Raw genomic sequence first — 14115 nt, 5'->3', positions numbered from 1 at the left:
TGATGAAGAATGTTAGTTGTGGGCAAGGTCAAATAATAGGGCTACACATTAAACAAACAAACCAGACCCGATCTCACAAGGAGGCCAGTGGTTTGTCTGAGCTTCTGGGCAGCTCTAGGAATTTTATTCTTGTAATATGACAGACTGATAGTAAACTGAAAATTTTCTCACGGTTACAAGCTCAGCGCCAACAAGAAGCATCTGGAATGAGGTTTCTGTGTCATGTAAAACCAGCTCTGTCTGTCTTTGCTGCTGCATTTTGTTTGTAGCCCGAGCTAAAGCATTGTCCCTGTCAGCATTACTCTTTCTTCTATTACTGTACCATAGTTTCAGATTTAATGTTGCTCTGTTCAGTGACCTCCTTTCTCTTCAGGCAGAAGGCTTTTTAAACTGTAATTTAATTCATACTCTGGAGAATAATATTAAATGGTAATTATTTTAGAAAAAGAAAGCATGTATTTAAGTCACTCCAACTTAAAGACTGAGAAACTTTTAGGGAAACCAAACCTTAACATCTTGTAGCAAACTGCAATGGTGCCATCAAATCACACTGTGCTTTTTTGTATTCAGTTGTTGCATGCAGACCCAATCCCCAAAGCTCAGTTTGCTGCTTGCACTACTCAGCACTGCATTCGGAATATAACTGATTGCTGATGGGCTAGTCTAAAAACTTTCACACTTTAGTTTCTTTCACCTATCTTGTCAATGGAAATGAAACACATCTCCAATTCAACTGTATAAACCTTTTATTTAGGAAAATATTGAGATCCAGTCTTGAGAAGAAAATCCAGTTCTGTTACATAATGCACTGAAAAACCTTTGCAAGCGCTTAGGAAGAATTTTTTTAAAAGATATTGCATATTACATGTGTATATTTTCAAGAAATACTGAAATTACTGAATTATTTTGCTTGGGTTTTAAAGGACAGATAAAAACATTCATACTCTAAGCACTTCTGGCAATATGTCATTCCAAAATGTTGCTTTTCAGGATTTCTCATACCTTCCATTAAAGAAAATCCTTCTCTGAAGTATATCAAGATGCCAAAAATAAAAATCCACTCCTTCAAGTCACTAATCAAGTCACTGCACATTCTCAATCTCTCGCAAATGTGAAACTAATGTGTTCTAGCCTATCTATCTTCATTATGGTCTCAACCATCTCTTTAACAAAAGGGTAGGAACAGGCCAGAAGAACACCGTGAATCACAGAACAAACCATTGGTAGAAACCACTGTTTTGTCCCTTCTAACATCCACCCTATTTGTATCTTCTACCTTCCTTCTTTACTTTTACCCCTTCTGATCTCTGGAGTAAACTGATTCTGTAGGGTATTGCTAGGTTCAGGGTGGCATAGAGAACAAAGGCAGGCCTTTGATTTGAAATTGAGGTTTCCAAGGTTTGCAGGATTTGTAGACCTACCAAGACACACTGCACTATGTAATATCAAACTTGTATGCATTATCATGCATGCTTTTAAAAATATCACCACTCCAAATCCTGATTCACGTTCTACAGAAAGCATGTGAATGCCTAATATTAAATAATTGATTTGCATATAAAAGCTGGTTAAATATTTTATAATTCTTTATGGACGTCTTTGTAAAACCTACAGGAAGGTAACTTCACCGCCGGATGCACACAGCTGACTCATTTCTTTATCTCTCTGTCCAGATGCAGTCACAAGGGAAAATACAATTGTTCTTATCAGGGTAACATTCTGGCAAGTTTCCTGTGAAGCTAAGGATTTTACTGCACATAAGATGTGTCTATAGAGCACCCTCTTGCATTAGGAATACAGCATTACAGGACGGTGAACAGTAGAAACAGGAAGATACTTGGTTTCCTTGGAATTCTAAGTTGTCACACATGCATGTCGTTCCATCTGTTAGGAAGCACAGAAGAAAAATATTTTAGCAGAAGAAAAGTACAATGTCCTAAGGAAGAGGGGGAAGGAAAAGGGACGTATTGGCAAAAAGTGAATGGCTAAAGTCTTCCAGGGGTTTCTGCTAGGGTCTTGTGTATTGATTTAATAGAATTAGTTGCATCATTCCATGAATGCTTGAACCTTAGCTCCAACTCAGCCAGGCCACAATGCTAGTTATATTTTGGCATGTAGCACATAAGAGTTTTCATACTAGTTATCAAAATAGAAGTGCCTACTTTATATGACTGTAAATACAAAAGCTTTGTAGTTTCAATTGACAGCTCAAACTGTTAAATGATTTAAGAACTTTTTCTCCAGATTCTTGCTGTCCTTCCTTTAAAAAGACAAATCACACCATTTCAGATTCATACCTCCAGGACAACTGCAGTAATATGCTTCCCCAAAGCTTCGCAGAGCCACATTAGGTGTTTCTTTGTCTTCTTGATAAAATATTTTTTCTCCTCTTTAGGTAATTCATAGTATTTCTTTTACAATGGCGATTTGGTATAAGCTTTTCTTCAGCCTAGAGGACAGCACATTGCTTCTTAAGCGATCTCCTTTTTATCTCCTTGCTACTGTTCTGACACCAGGAGGTTGCAGAGCAAGGATGTGCTTTGTAGCACATTTCCCAAGGGACCTCACAGGGCTTTGTGCAATGCCCAGGCAAGCACTAGACATACTTAAGCGCAGATTTTTTTTTTTTTTTTTTTTAAATAAGGGAGGAACGATTCAAACAAAATGTGGAGCCGTTCCCACCTGACTCCTTTGCTTAAGCTTAGGGAAAAAAAAGGCTTTCTCTGAAAACTTACCTTTATTGTATAACCTGAGCATAAATGAGAAAATGTGTTTTTAAAATTAAAGGAAGACTAAATCAGTAAATTTTTTAAAATTTAGTATTTTTATCTTTTTATCTGTTCTCCAGTTGAAAATTAATCAAATTTAAGGAGACTAATCCTCATTGGCAGTTTCCTGTTCACAAGTCATCCCTTCCTTTTTTAGTGTTTTCATCATATTACTTCCAGTTTCTGCCACATCTCAGTGAATGTACGTACTACTACATCACCCCCTCTTAGATTCAAGTCTTACGCTTGTTAACAGAGTGTTGCAGACTACCATCCTCAAAAAGAAAAATCTCATTTAGCTGGATCAGTGGCAGCTGTTCTGAAAGTTTATTCAGACCCTTTTGACCTGTGACTCCTGCTAGGACTGGACCCTCCACTGCAGTAGAGAGAAAAGAAAGGAGAGAAGGGAAGGGGGGAAAAAAAAAAAAAAAAAAAGAGAGATAAATGCATTTTTCTTTAGCTGACCATGTATTTATCCTCAAACCACAGCACCAAAGCAGCAATGAGTACAATTTTAAAAAAAACCCAAACACTAGGCAAATGGTAGCGCAAAAAATTGCAGAAATGGTTTTGATGGCATGTACAGTCAATAGGTATTCTCCAGTTCTTTAGAAGAACTGGAAACCATTGCAACAGTGAATGTCACGTCCTGAAGACATGGAGATGATAACCAATTTAAAAAGCAACAAAGTAAAAGGAAAAAAAAAAAATTAACTACCATAATACAGTCCTGTGAACATGCTGTGCATCTCCTCAATGCCTTTGGTTCCTCTGCAGTAAGCTGGAGCCTTGATTCAGCAAAAGATTTCAAGTTCTTCAATGCAATATTACTTAATGCATAAATGTTTCCTGGGTATTGATTCAATCGTACAGTTAAAATGGGATATGAATTACCTTGTTGCATCAATATCTAGGAAGTACAGTTATTCAACAGCTCAGCATCAAGTCCTTAATGCTTAGAAAATTCAGTCTCACACTTTGCAATTTCATGAAATTTTAATATATGAAAATAGTATTGTTTATTTGTCAAAGACTGCAAAAAATAAACTGCATTCAATTTAAGTTTTCTTTACCAGTGAAGCAACAAAGACAATTAGAATTTATATAATTTTTTTATAACAACAAGAAAGGGATTAGCATTCTTAAGTTAATTTTAATTTGGTGGTTTGCACGTACTTGGCAATAAAGTTTTATGTTCTTCCTAGTTTTTCTTTTACAGCAGGGATAAATAAGGCTTTTTCATATATTATATCACGCTTGTCCTTCGTAACAGATCCATTTTCCAATCCACAGAAAAGTGAATCTTATATGCAGCGATGCATAACTAAGCAAAATTTAACTGGAGTCCTTTCAGCACATTCAGTTCCCAAAGCACAGTGACATAAATGATTAAATTCCACAGACACAGGAAATGCTGTAAGGTATTCTGAGGCAAAAGACCTTTAATGCACAGATGTCATGACCACGGCTTCAGCTCTGCAAAAGCCTTCTGCTTCTATAAAACAAAGATGGGTATTTCATACTTTCCCAAGGCTTTTCTTAATGAAATATCCTACTAATTTCTGCGGTCTCTGCTGATACTCCACAAGTACATCATGTGAGCTACTAATCTGATCCCCTTCAAGCCGATTCAGAAGAGTGACACACACTACGGCAGCTAGAAATTAAAAGACAGCATTAGTTAGTAATGACATTCTGGCACTTCTACAGTCCAAAAGCATAAACATTTGAACAAAGAGCTAGAAGATTAGAAATATGAGAGAAAACAAACCCAAAAAAATGGTGCATAGTACCATAAGAGGCTAGGGGACTAGCATACTGTGGATAATATAAAAAAAGTTACACTAGTTTAAGGCAACTGGTCGTGACATTAATAAAGCAAGAGCTCTCAAGCAGCTGCAGATACTTATTGTCATATCATGGTTCTTATGTTTTTCTGGATAGGAATTACATTTCGTAAGTACCCAGGACTTGACTGGTAGGAAGTGATCAGAGACACTGTTCTAGCAGATGTAGTTACAGCCCTCTGCTATCTACCTTATCCCCAACTCAAATCCCTGTGCTGTAGGTGCCACTCCTCGGGAACCAGCAGATGAACCGCTTCGACATTCACGGATGGGGAGCACTGCAAGTACATCAGGATCTCATGGATCATCTCAGACTCATCTGCTGCCTTTTGGTAATCAGAGCCCCAAAGGTAAAATCCCTCCTCTCACTCAAGCTCAGCTCTACCATCACTCCTCTGTATCTGGGGTTTCTGCTAGTGCCAATTTGCAGAGCACAAGCAGTAATACACATTACAGGCCTACAAAGTAGAGACAGCAAAAAAGACCAAGCTCCCTAATGGCTCAGTGATAGCACGGGTTGGGTTTTTAATCACTCTCAAGTCAGTAAGAACTGAGGATGTTTGATAGTTGGCCTTTTCACTTATTTTTCTTCATTTTGTCCTCCTTGAGTTTGTGAAACATCAGTGTTTTAAATTGGGAAATTCCTTGCCAAGAAAAGTGAGGGACTATAGTTAACACGGTAAGTAGAAAGGCACTGTATTACATTATTTGTAATCGCCGCCCCCCCGCCCCCAATCTTTACTGAAAGTTAGTTAGCTTCTGTAAAAAAATTAAAAATTTGTTTTATGATTAGGAATGGTTTATTCATGATGCTACTAAAAATCTTCAACTGTTTAAGAATTAAGACCATAAATCTACAAAAAATACTTATATTTTCAATTTGATATGAACGTATAAAAGGTTATTACAATTTTATGTATATGAGAATTACCTGATTGCTTAAATTAACCAGTTGCTTCCTGTAAACTTCAAAAAACTAACTAAGAAAACAAATTAATGCTACAGGGTAATCAGGTACTTTAATGATTTATGTGCTTGCCATGGGCTGGAATAGTGAATCACAGAACTAAACTGTCTAAGAATTATGTGAGGAAGTTTGCATAAGTTGTGAATACATATGGCACAAATCAAACAATCATAGCAACAAAACTATAATCAGAACTGGTTCTTTTTATATGCAGAAGGTATGTTAATACCTCATTTGCAGTTTTTACCACAAACCTCCTGCAATGCAGAAACCTTCCTATAGCTTGAATAAAGTGACTTTAAATTAGTTTACCTTTGATACCGCTGAGATTACACATTGCAGCAAATACAGAAGACTCCATCTCTATGTTTCTGACACCAGAATCGTAAGCGTCCTTCAAATATCGCATTTTCTCTTCTTCATTATATAAGCAGATTGCACCATCCAACCTGCCCTGTCCTACAAATTAATTTTGTAGAAATTTTCAGAGTGATGAAGTCACAGAACAAATTCAGTTTCTAAAACATCCAATTATTGCTGTTTCCCCTATACAGTGTCGAGCTTTTACTACTACTCTTTACTTTCATGCGTAAGACAAATAGGACAAAGTGATTCTTAACTATTGCTAGAGCTTCTACATATTACTCACATTTTTTATAAGGTGAATCACGGTAATTTAACTGGCCTTCTCCAGCTTACATTCTCAAATTCATAAAAGGATGAACATTTTATTATTTGCAGACTCTCTAAGGTAAGAGATGAAGACTCTCTTAAGCTATCTAGCTAATACTATTGTAATTTTTTGAGAAAATTAGTTTATTCAAATTATTCAAGAATAACACCTACAGACAAAACAGCAGCAGGTTATGTACAGTGAAGTTAAATTACACAGTGTTCTACTCAGTATCTTTTTGTTTTCAGAAGATGTACTCCTAAACTAATGCCCTTGAGCCTGTTCTCAGTTTTTGCTGTACAAGTTGAAAACATTCCTCACACCTTTTTTTATTGTAGCTTGCACCTGTGATCGGTGTCTAAGGAGACAGCGTCTGCTCCTGACCAAGCTTGAGCACTGTTATGGAGACCACGTGTTCCCCTCTGCATTGCACCCTTTGTCACCTATTCAGTAACAGCTAGAGAAAGTAGTATCAGGTGCCATCTACGCTCTGTTCTTGCAAGGATTGACAGATGTTTGTGAATAGACTTGGGAGATCAGAAAAGCACCTGAATGTTTATATGTTTATCCAAAGTAAGCCTTGGAGCTTTGCCCCTCCTATGTAGCAGCATCGACACAACTTGGCAAAATACTGTCTTCAGTTGTCTGATCACTGCTTTGCTCAAAATGCGCATGAGAAACAAATTCCAACACTTCTTTTAGAAAAGATTTACTTTAGATATTTAACCAGTGCAAAAAAAAACAACCCCAGAATAGCCACAAATAATTCTTACTCCTCTAATTCTCTAGGACACCTCAGTAAATCACAGAAATTTTGTGACAAACGTACCTAACTGATGAGCATGTGAAAAGTGTATAGTAGACTATATGTATTTCAGAGGATCTATTAGAGCTGGGGGAAAATAAACCTCCACAAAATTGAATGTTCAGTACAGCAAACTGCTAAGCACAATGCTTGATTTTACATATATGAAAAATAGGTTAATTACAATTGACAAGACAACTCAAAGTAGGAAATGTGTTCTGTTCAGTGAACTGGAACCTTAATGTTAAAATATTACTCAGTATTTATCTATTGCTGCTTACTAATATACCTCTGTTAGTGTGTTGCCAGCCTTACCTTCATAGAAATCCAAAGTGCACATAGTGTTTCCAATGACTGTATTGAATTGATCGATTTCTTTACCGCACTGCATCAGTTCCTTAGCTAGCTGTTCATCTAGGTTTGTACTGCGAATTACAGTCTTTCCGAGAACAACCTGTTCAAACTGAGGTTTGAAGGTGGCATCTACAGCCTGCGCAGTTACAACCACTGAGCCTGGCTCCAGACCTGCAGTAGAAAGAAACAGATATAGCTTCACAATGTAGTGTGAAGTTTCCACACACATAAAATACGTATCTTGACCCAATCCTGCTTCTTTTGGCAGTTTTGCCCCTGAATTCACCAAGAGAATTTTTTGCTGCTTCAGTTTATTATTACAAATAATTTCTGAAAGAACAAAATTTTCCTTTTTCACTATAGAGTCTTTCTTATCTCATACTTTTCATACAGGACAGGAATGTCTTTCTCCTCACATTGTCAGATCTCTTAAGTGCATTTTCTCTATCCAGAGGCAGATATTGCCTTTTCTTTCAAAATTACAGAAGCAAAATTATTCACCTCCTGCAGAAAACTGTTCTGACCATCAATTACTTACTTGCAGAGAGATGCTTTACTCTCCTACAAAGATGCTTTGGTTTAAAGAAAAAAAGAAATCAAGAAGGGAAATACCTATTCCACCAGAGGTGCCAATGCGAATAATGGTTATGTTGGAACACTTGGCATGATACAACAGTTTGATCAGCTCGTGCAACATGATTGAAATAGAAGGAATGCCCATACCATGCTGAAATGAAAGCAGAAATTCATATTCAACATTCACATAGACACAGACAATGCAAATATATACAGAAGAAGGAGCTGCAAAGTATCTCCTTCCTGATACTTTTTTCCAAATGTCACCTAATTCACTCTCGCAAAACCCCTAACCTACAGGCCTACTGAAAGGCTACTGCAGATTAACAGAAAGACTCCCACTGGCTTCAGCAGACTATGGATGAAGTACAGTATTTCTAAAAATTTTCTCAAAAGTATAAGCAGTGTCCTTTCCTAACAGTTGACAAATGCACTTCATCACAGAACTTTTCTTAAACACAAGAAAAAACCCACTCTAATTTTTTACCAATCTGAAGTGCTAGTGAATAGTTAAGCTAATTTTTTTCAAAACACAGACATTGTGGTTTAGTCACAAAGTTCAGCAAATATAAGTCCACCTTAGCTTGCGTGATAATGTGATAATTACAACTCAAAATAAAGGGTGCAGAATGATACTACAGTTATGCAACTCCAACTGAAGTATGTAATCATGTCTACAAATTAAAGGTATGAAGTTTTAAAATACATACATGAGCTGGCAGCACAAGTCCCATGGAATGCTACTCTTAAGCTATGTTAGCACATTTGACAATGCCACTGCAGATACTTAGCTCTGGATGCGATACGGCCATTTTCTCCAGTACCCCACATGCATCAAGTGACCTTTTTGCCCCATTATCCAGGATACAGAACAGGGACAAGGCAACAGTAACTCTGCTTAAAAAAAAACTTAGAAGGCCATTCCTGTAACATCTCAATGGTGCACTGAGGAAAAAGGAGGCAAGAAAGGAATGAAGGTCTCACAGGTTCACCCTCTTACAAGAAAGGGTGAAAAAGGAATTCTTAATTAGCTGACTGCACTATTTTGAGCATGGCTGATAGAAACTTAAAAACCTGACTCTCTCTGTTAAGTGTTTGAAAGAAATGTGCATTCATATTTTCTACCTCGAACACATTATTGGACTGTGTCCCATATCCGATTAAGTGAGGTACTTACACTGACTGACAAAACAGGTCCCACTTTGTACATTGCGTAACGGTCAGTTCCGGCACAGATGTTAGGGTAGTCACAACCAGGGCTCGCAAGCCCCAGTTCTTCAGCTATGTAGGCGATAAAAGCTTTCATCCGTGAAGCACTTCCTCCAACACATACAAACTGGGGTGGACAGTATTCAACAAAACAAAATGAATTGCATGATTCAGTGTATCAAAGCACATGCAAAGATCAACATGAGGATGCAAACACCTTCAGTTAACACAAAGCTATTCCCAGATGTGGTTCTTCTCATAGTCATTCTAAAAGGCCATGAAGAAAAATTATGGAGAGAAAAAAAAAAAAAACACAAACCTTCTATATAGCACTCAAATGCCTTCATCCTGTTTAAAGCAGTAAAGGACAGATACTGGCTTGAAGGCCCCCCAAAAGGGAGTCCTACCTGAATAGAGACTGCAGCATTTTCCTTTTTACTGGATGAAGAGATAGTCAGAAACAATTATCCCCAATTTTGCTTGATATTGAAAGTGACAAGTACCCACAAAATCTTATCCCCTTTCCATTCATTCCTCAATTGGTGGTATGCTGACATATTTAGTCTTATTTTGAAGACACCTACACATCCACCTTCTGCAGAAAAGCTTAGGCTTGCTGAATGAAATGAAGCGTCTTACCTTTACATCTCCAAACATTGCCGGAAAATCATGGGTACCAGTCCCAAGAGCAAAATGGTACAGGATGTCTTCCTTCATTTTCTCCAGGTGAGGGTTGCAGAGATGGATAAAATTCTCTCTGCCAGGACAGCAGCATTGTGAAACATACAGAGTATATACAAAACGCTACATTGAACAGGTGCTAATTTTGCAAAGTCAAGCAGTAGAAGTTGGGAAATGCCACACCTAAGTATGCCTGCATTACCTTATTTTGATTCCTTATGCATTACATTAAGGAAACCCTAAATTTCATGACCACCTTCCATCTCGTAATAAATCACATATGATATTTAACATTCCATTCACTGCACAGGATGATATTACTGGAAAAAAGCACAGACAGTAGGATGCATTTGCAACAGTGCAACCTTTATCTTAAACAATATTAAAGCTGTGAACCAGGGTGGGTCTTTATGGTAAGCAGAACAATGGGAGCAGGACCAGAGACTATTCAATAGGCCACCTTACTACATAGACAATCTGTAGCACAGCTGAAAAGCAAACTTGACCTCTGTGTTTTGACTGACCCTCCTAGCCACCTGAGAGGGTTGGGAAGATTTGGGCTTTATCAACAGGCCCAAAAGGGATTTCTGGCAGTTTGGGTTACTGTAACTCTGCATCATCCAGCCAGGAGGAAAAAATTCTACATGACACTGGTAACAAGAGTATCTGCAATAGGAGAGGAAAGAGGCAAATGGAAATCTGAAGTAAAGAGAAAACCATGGAAGAGGAAAAAAAGGCAAGAAAAAGGGAAAGAGAGGAAGAGGTATAAAGAATTCACTTCCTTTCAAGTTGTTCCTGTAAGGAAGTGATACAGCTTAAAAAAAAAAAAAAAATCTTTCTGAAGAATCAGGAAATGACAAAGCGAGGAGAGAAAACTGAACTACTTCGTATGTGGGATCGCCTTCATGGGAAATCTGGTAGTGGACTAACGAAGCAAGCTGAATGATTCATAAAACATCTGCCTTCTGTACTTGATGTTTTAAATTCCATTGAAACAGGTAGGAAAGACTAGTCAATAATCACAAGCTTAAGCAAAATACAGGCCAGTACTTCAAAGTAGTTTCTGAGAGACAAAATCAAGCAATAAATATCTTCCAGACATAAGATGACTTAATAGCTTAATGAAGGCTCACTGCAGTCACAGCATGGCTCAGCAAATTCAAACTGCTTTGTCAGAGGAGACAAACAAAAGAGTTTGCCTGGAGTTTATGCAAAAAATTGTTAAGACTGCAAGAACAACTCTGAAGCCTGAACACAGGCATTTAGCACTATTTTAGATGTTTCTGGTTATCTTGTCTGTCTTCTAATGCCTCTCCAGAAAGGCAGAGCTTTTCTGTAGGTCCTATGTCTTATCTGTCAATCCTGTGCAGGATGCATTGGTTACCTCAAGAAGCCTAAAGTGACCTAGAGTCCACACTGAGGTCACTGAACTGTTCCTCGGAAAGCAAAGAAAATAGTTACAACCTTAATATTCTGAGTATTACAATTGTTTCTTTTCTTGAATTTCTCTCTCCAATGTCACTAAGTACCCAGTAGCAACTGCACAACCAAAGAAAAAGGTATCATCCCAATCCACCCTATTTGTCCCTGCCCACCACAGACTACCACCCTTCAGCAACTGAAAAAGCAGCCCAGCAAAGCGGGTGGTTCGTTTGCCCCTTCAGTAGTAATTAACTTCCATCTCCCACATGCCCCATTTGCTTCTCTTCACACAAATCCCATCTGAGGTAGAACCAAAAAGGCTTTGGTTGCCGTTGTTCTTCCCTCTGAGAGACCTGCTTGACTCCAGGAGAAATGAAGAGCAGGTTTATGGCTGTTCAGAAAGGCACAGACAGTCCAGGAGTTTGCCAGCTCACTTGAGCAGAATTCCCAGACTGCCTCCTCTGAATTATTCCTGTTCAGTTTTGTGGGACTCTCTACTCATATTCAATGAGTCACTCATTAATGCAGATCAAATAGCTGGCTGTGCTGACGTTTATTGGAATGGCTTTTACATACAAATAGGATATGATTTGAAATCACTTTACAATTTGTTCTCAGGCAAGCAAATAATATTTCCTTCTTTATGAGAATACCAGCAATAAAAGCTTCTCTCCGGGAAATGAACTGAGAAAAGGCAAGGCCTCTGTTAAAAGTACAGGGAAATTTACGTGGTGTGTGCCAACACCACTGTCCTTGTGCCTGGTGTAAATACAGCTTTGTTCTTCAGCAGTGACTATCTTTCACCTGTTTTATCTCATACCCTACCAGCAATGCTCTTCAACCTACCGCCTCAATGCAGCTAGGGCCTGTTACTAATTTGTACTGGTTATCTGCCCATCCAGATCTAATTGCAGACTTGGACCCTGGGGTAAAATAGGCAATAAAAGTAAGCATATTACTATGTGTACATAGGACCAATGCCACAGATTTACAGTAGAGGAAAAGTTTGCCTAATAAAAAAAAAAAACAAACAAACTTTGGCCTGTAACTCTAAAGAGGAGACAATTTATTCCCCTCACTATTGTAAAGCACCTACAAGTTCCAGGGGGTTTAAACAAAACATGAATATCTGAGGACTAAACATGCATATATAGTTTTACTAAAATAAGCTTAAAGTAAGAATTAGAGAAACATATTGAAGTATTTGTTCAAACTCTTGAAGCAGATAGCTCTGGCCATATGCAGCAACCAAAGTCAACATTTCAACAGTTCACTGGATTAAAAACAAAATAAAAACATCACCTATGCTTGGAAAAATTCACTACTGTGATAAATGAAAATGGCTAACCATCAAAGCCCTATGGGTAGGTCTGGTTAATGCTGATAGACTCCATTTGTCAAAACAGCTTCTACTAGGTACTTGATGTTATAATCAACATTTGTATCATAAACTTTATCTTAAACTAAATGAGTGTGTTATGAGTTTGGGGAGGAAGGTAAGTGTAAACTTGGACAAGATAATTCATTTCTGAATCTTACTTTGAAGACTGTTCATCACCAGTTTTCTTCTCCTTTGAGAGACCAGGAGCCATGTATGCTTATACCTAGAATTATATTTAAAAAAATCAGATGTAAGTGCATCAAAATAGTCCTATCTGTAAAGTTAGCATCATTAACAGTGATAGAAACCATCTATATAGATGATACTGTCATGAATATTAAACCCCCAAAATAATCCAGCCACACTACAGCTTTTATAACTGTAGCAAAATGAGCGTCTCCGATTTTTTTATGGCCAAGCATCACCACTTTCAAACCACTGAAGCCGAAACTAACCCCTTGCTAACGTAACCCTCATCTCACCACTACTTCTGTTCCATGGTATAAGCAACACCTGGCTCACGGGCCAGAGAGAGGTAAGTCTCATAGCTAACTAATTCTCTTTCTTCTATACCTCCCACAGCAACAGGGATTGTTGATCTAGCTTTAGCCCCCCTTTCACCACTGGCTCCAGAAGGTGTCCAAAGCTCATCTCTAACTGTCATATGCCTGAAACCTGAGTCCAGGAAGCATCTCACTCATTATATCCTCTTCATTAAACTCCTACTGACCTTAAGAGCATTTCTGTCTGCCTCAGCCTAAGGGCAAGGAAGACTAAACCAAACATGACTCCAAAAAGTCACAGCACTCTAGCTTATTACCCATCTTGAGTATCTCTTTTCCTAATGTATTACCCTAACCTATACCAAAAAAATTCTCCTTTCTGCATCCTCCTTTACATTCAAATAGGCAAATGTATCACTGACACTTTGGTACTGACGTGATGACAGAATTACAATTACAGAATGATTCATTTATTATTATTTTCAGAAGTGACAAAGGCTACGTGACAAAGTTGGTACTTTCTGGAAATGCCCTTACAGGAAGTACTGAATCACAAAGTTTTGCTCTACTCTCCCTTACAAAGAGCCTGACAGCACATAGATTATAATAGAGACAGCACTGTAATCCTTAAAACACACAGGATTACACTACAAGGAAATAGAAAGAAATCAGTCTTGCAACAGAATTACATAACACATTAATTTTGAAAGAACTGAAGAACCAAAGGAAATAAACCTGAAGCCTGCCTGTTAAAGGCCACTGAATAATGGAAATATATTAAAGTTTATAAAGACGATTATTTTTCTTCATTTAAAATATGAACCTTTAATAAATAGATCTAAACTTCACATGTACTAGATGTACTGAACGTATACTAGAATCCATGCTCAAGGAGGTAAAGTATGAAAGTCACATTTAGAATCAATTAT

General features: G+C 37.8%; 1 protein-coding gene across 1 annotated transcript; it reads right to left on the bottom strand.

Moving 5' to 3' along the window:
* Nucleotides 1-4285: 4285 nt before the first annotated feature.
* On the bottom strand, nt 4286-12894 carry UPP1 (uridine phosphorylase 1). The gene is made up of 7 exons (XM_009481712.2): nt 12842-12894; nt 9839-9956; nt 9168-9326; nt 8027-8141; nt 7376-7585; nt 5895-6041; nt 4286-4425 (listed from the first exon to the last, which is right to left on the bottom strand). The coding sequence occupies exons 1-7, from the start codon at nt 12892-12894 to the stop codon at nt 4286-4288; spliced, it is 942 nt and encodes a 313-aa protein (XP_009479987.1).
* Nucleotides 12895-14115: the final 1221 nt, after the last annotated feature.

This window comes from Pelecanus crispus, chromosome 2 (genome assembly GCF_030463565.1).
Source record: "Pelecanus crispus isolate bPelCri1 chromosome 2, bPelCri1.pri, whole genome shotgun sequence".
NCBI classification, from domain to species: Eukaryota; Metazoa; Chordata; class Aves; order Pelecaniformes; family Pelecanidae; genus Pelecanus; species Pelecanus crispus.
The sequence above is the reverse complement of the archived record's forward strand: the minus strand, read 5'-3'. Positions and strand labels throughout refer to the sequence as shown.

What these genes read in the sequence shown, in the direction of transcription:
- UPP1 (XM_009481712.2), bottom strand. Translation starts at nt 12,894, where the DNA reads ATGGCTCCTGGTCTCTCAAAGGAGAAGAAAACTGGTGATGAACAGTCT. An exon ending in TGGCACCTCTGGTGGAATAG is followed by an intron (nt 7,586 to 8,026) that starts GTATTTCCCTTC and finishes TTTCTACTGCAG; the next exon opens with GTCTGGAGCCAGGCTCAGTG. An exon ending in CACTTTGGATTTCTATGAAG is followed by an intron (nt 6,042 to 7,375) that starts GTAAGGCTGGCA and finishes ATTAATTTGTAG; the next exon opens with GACAGGGCAGGTTGGATGGT.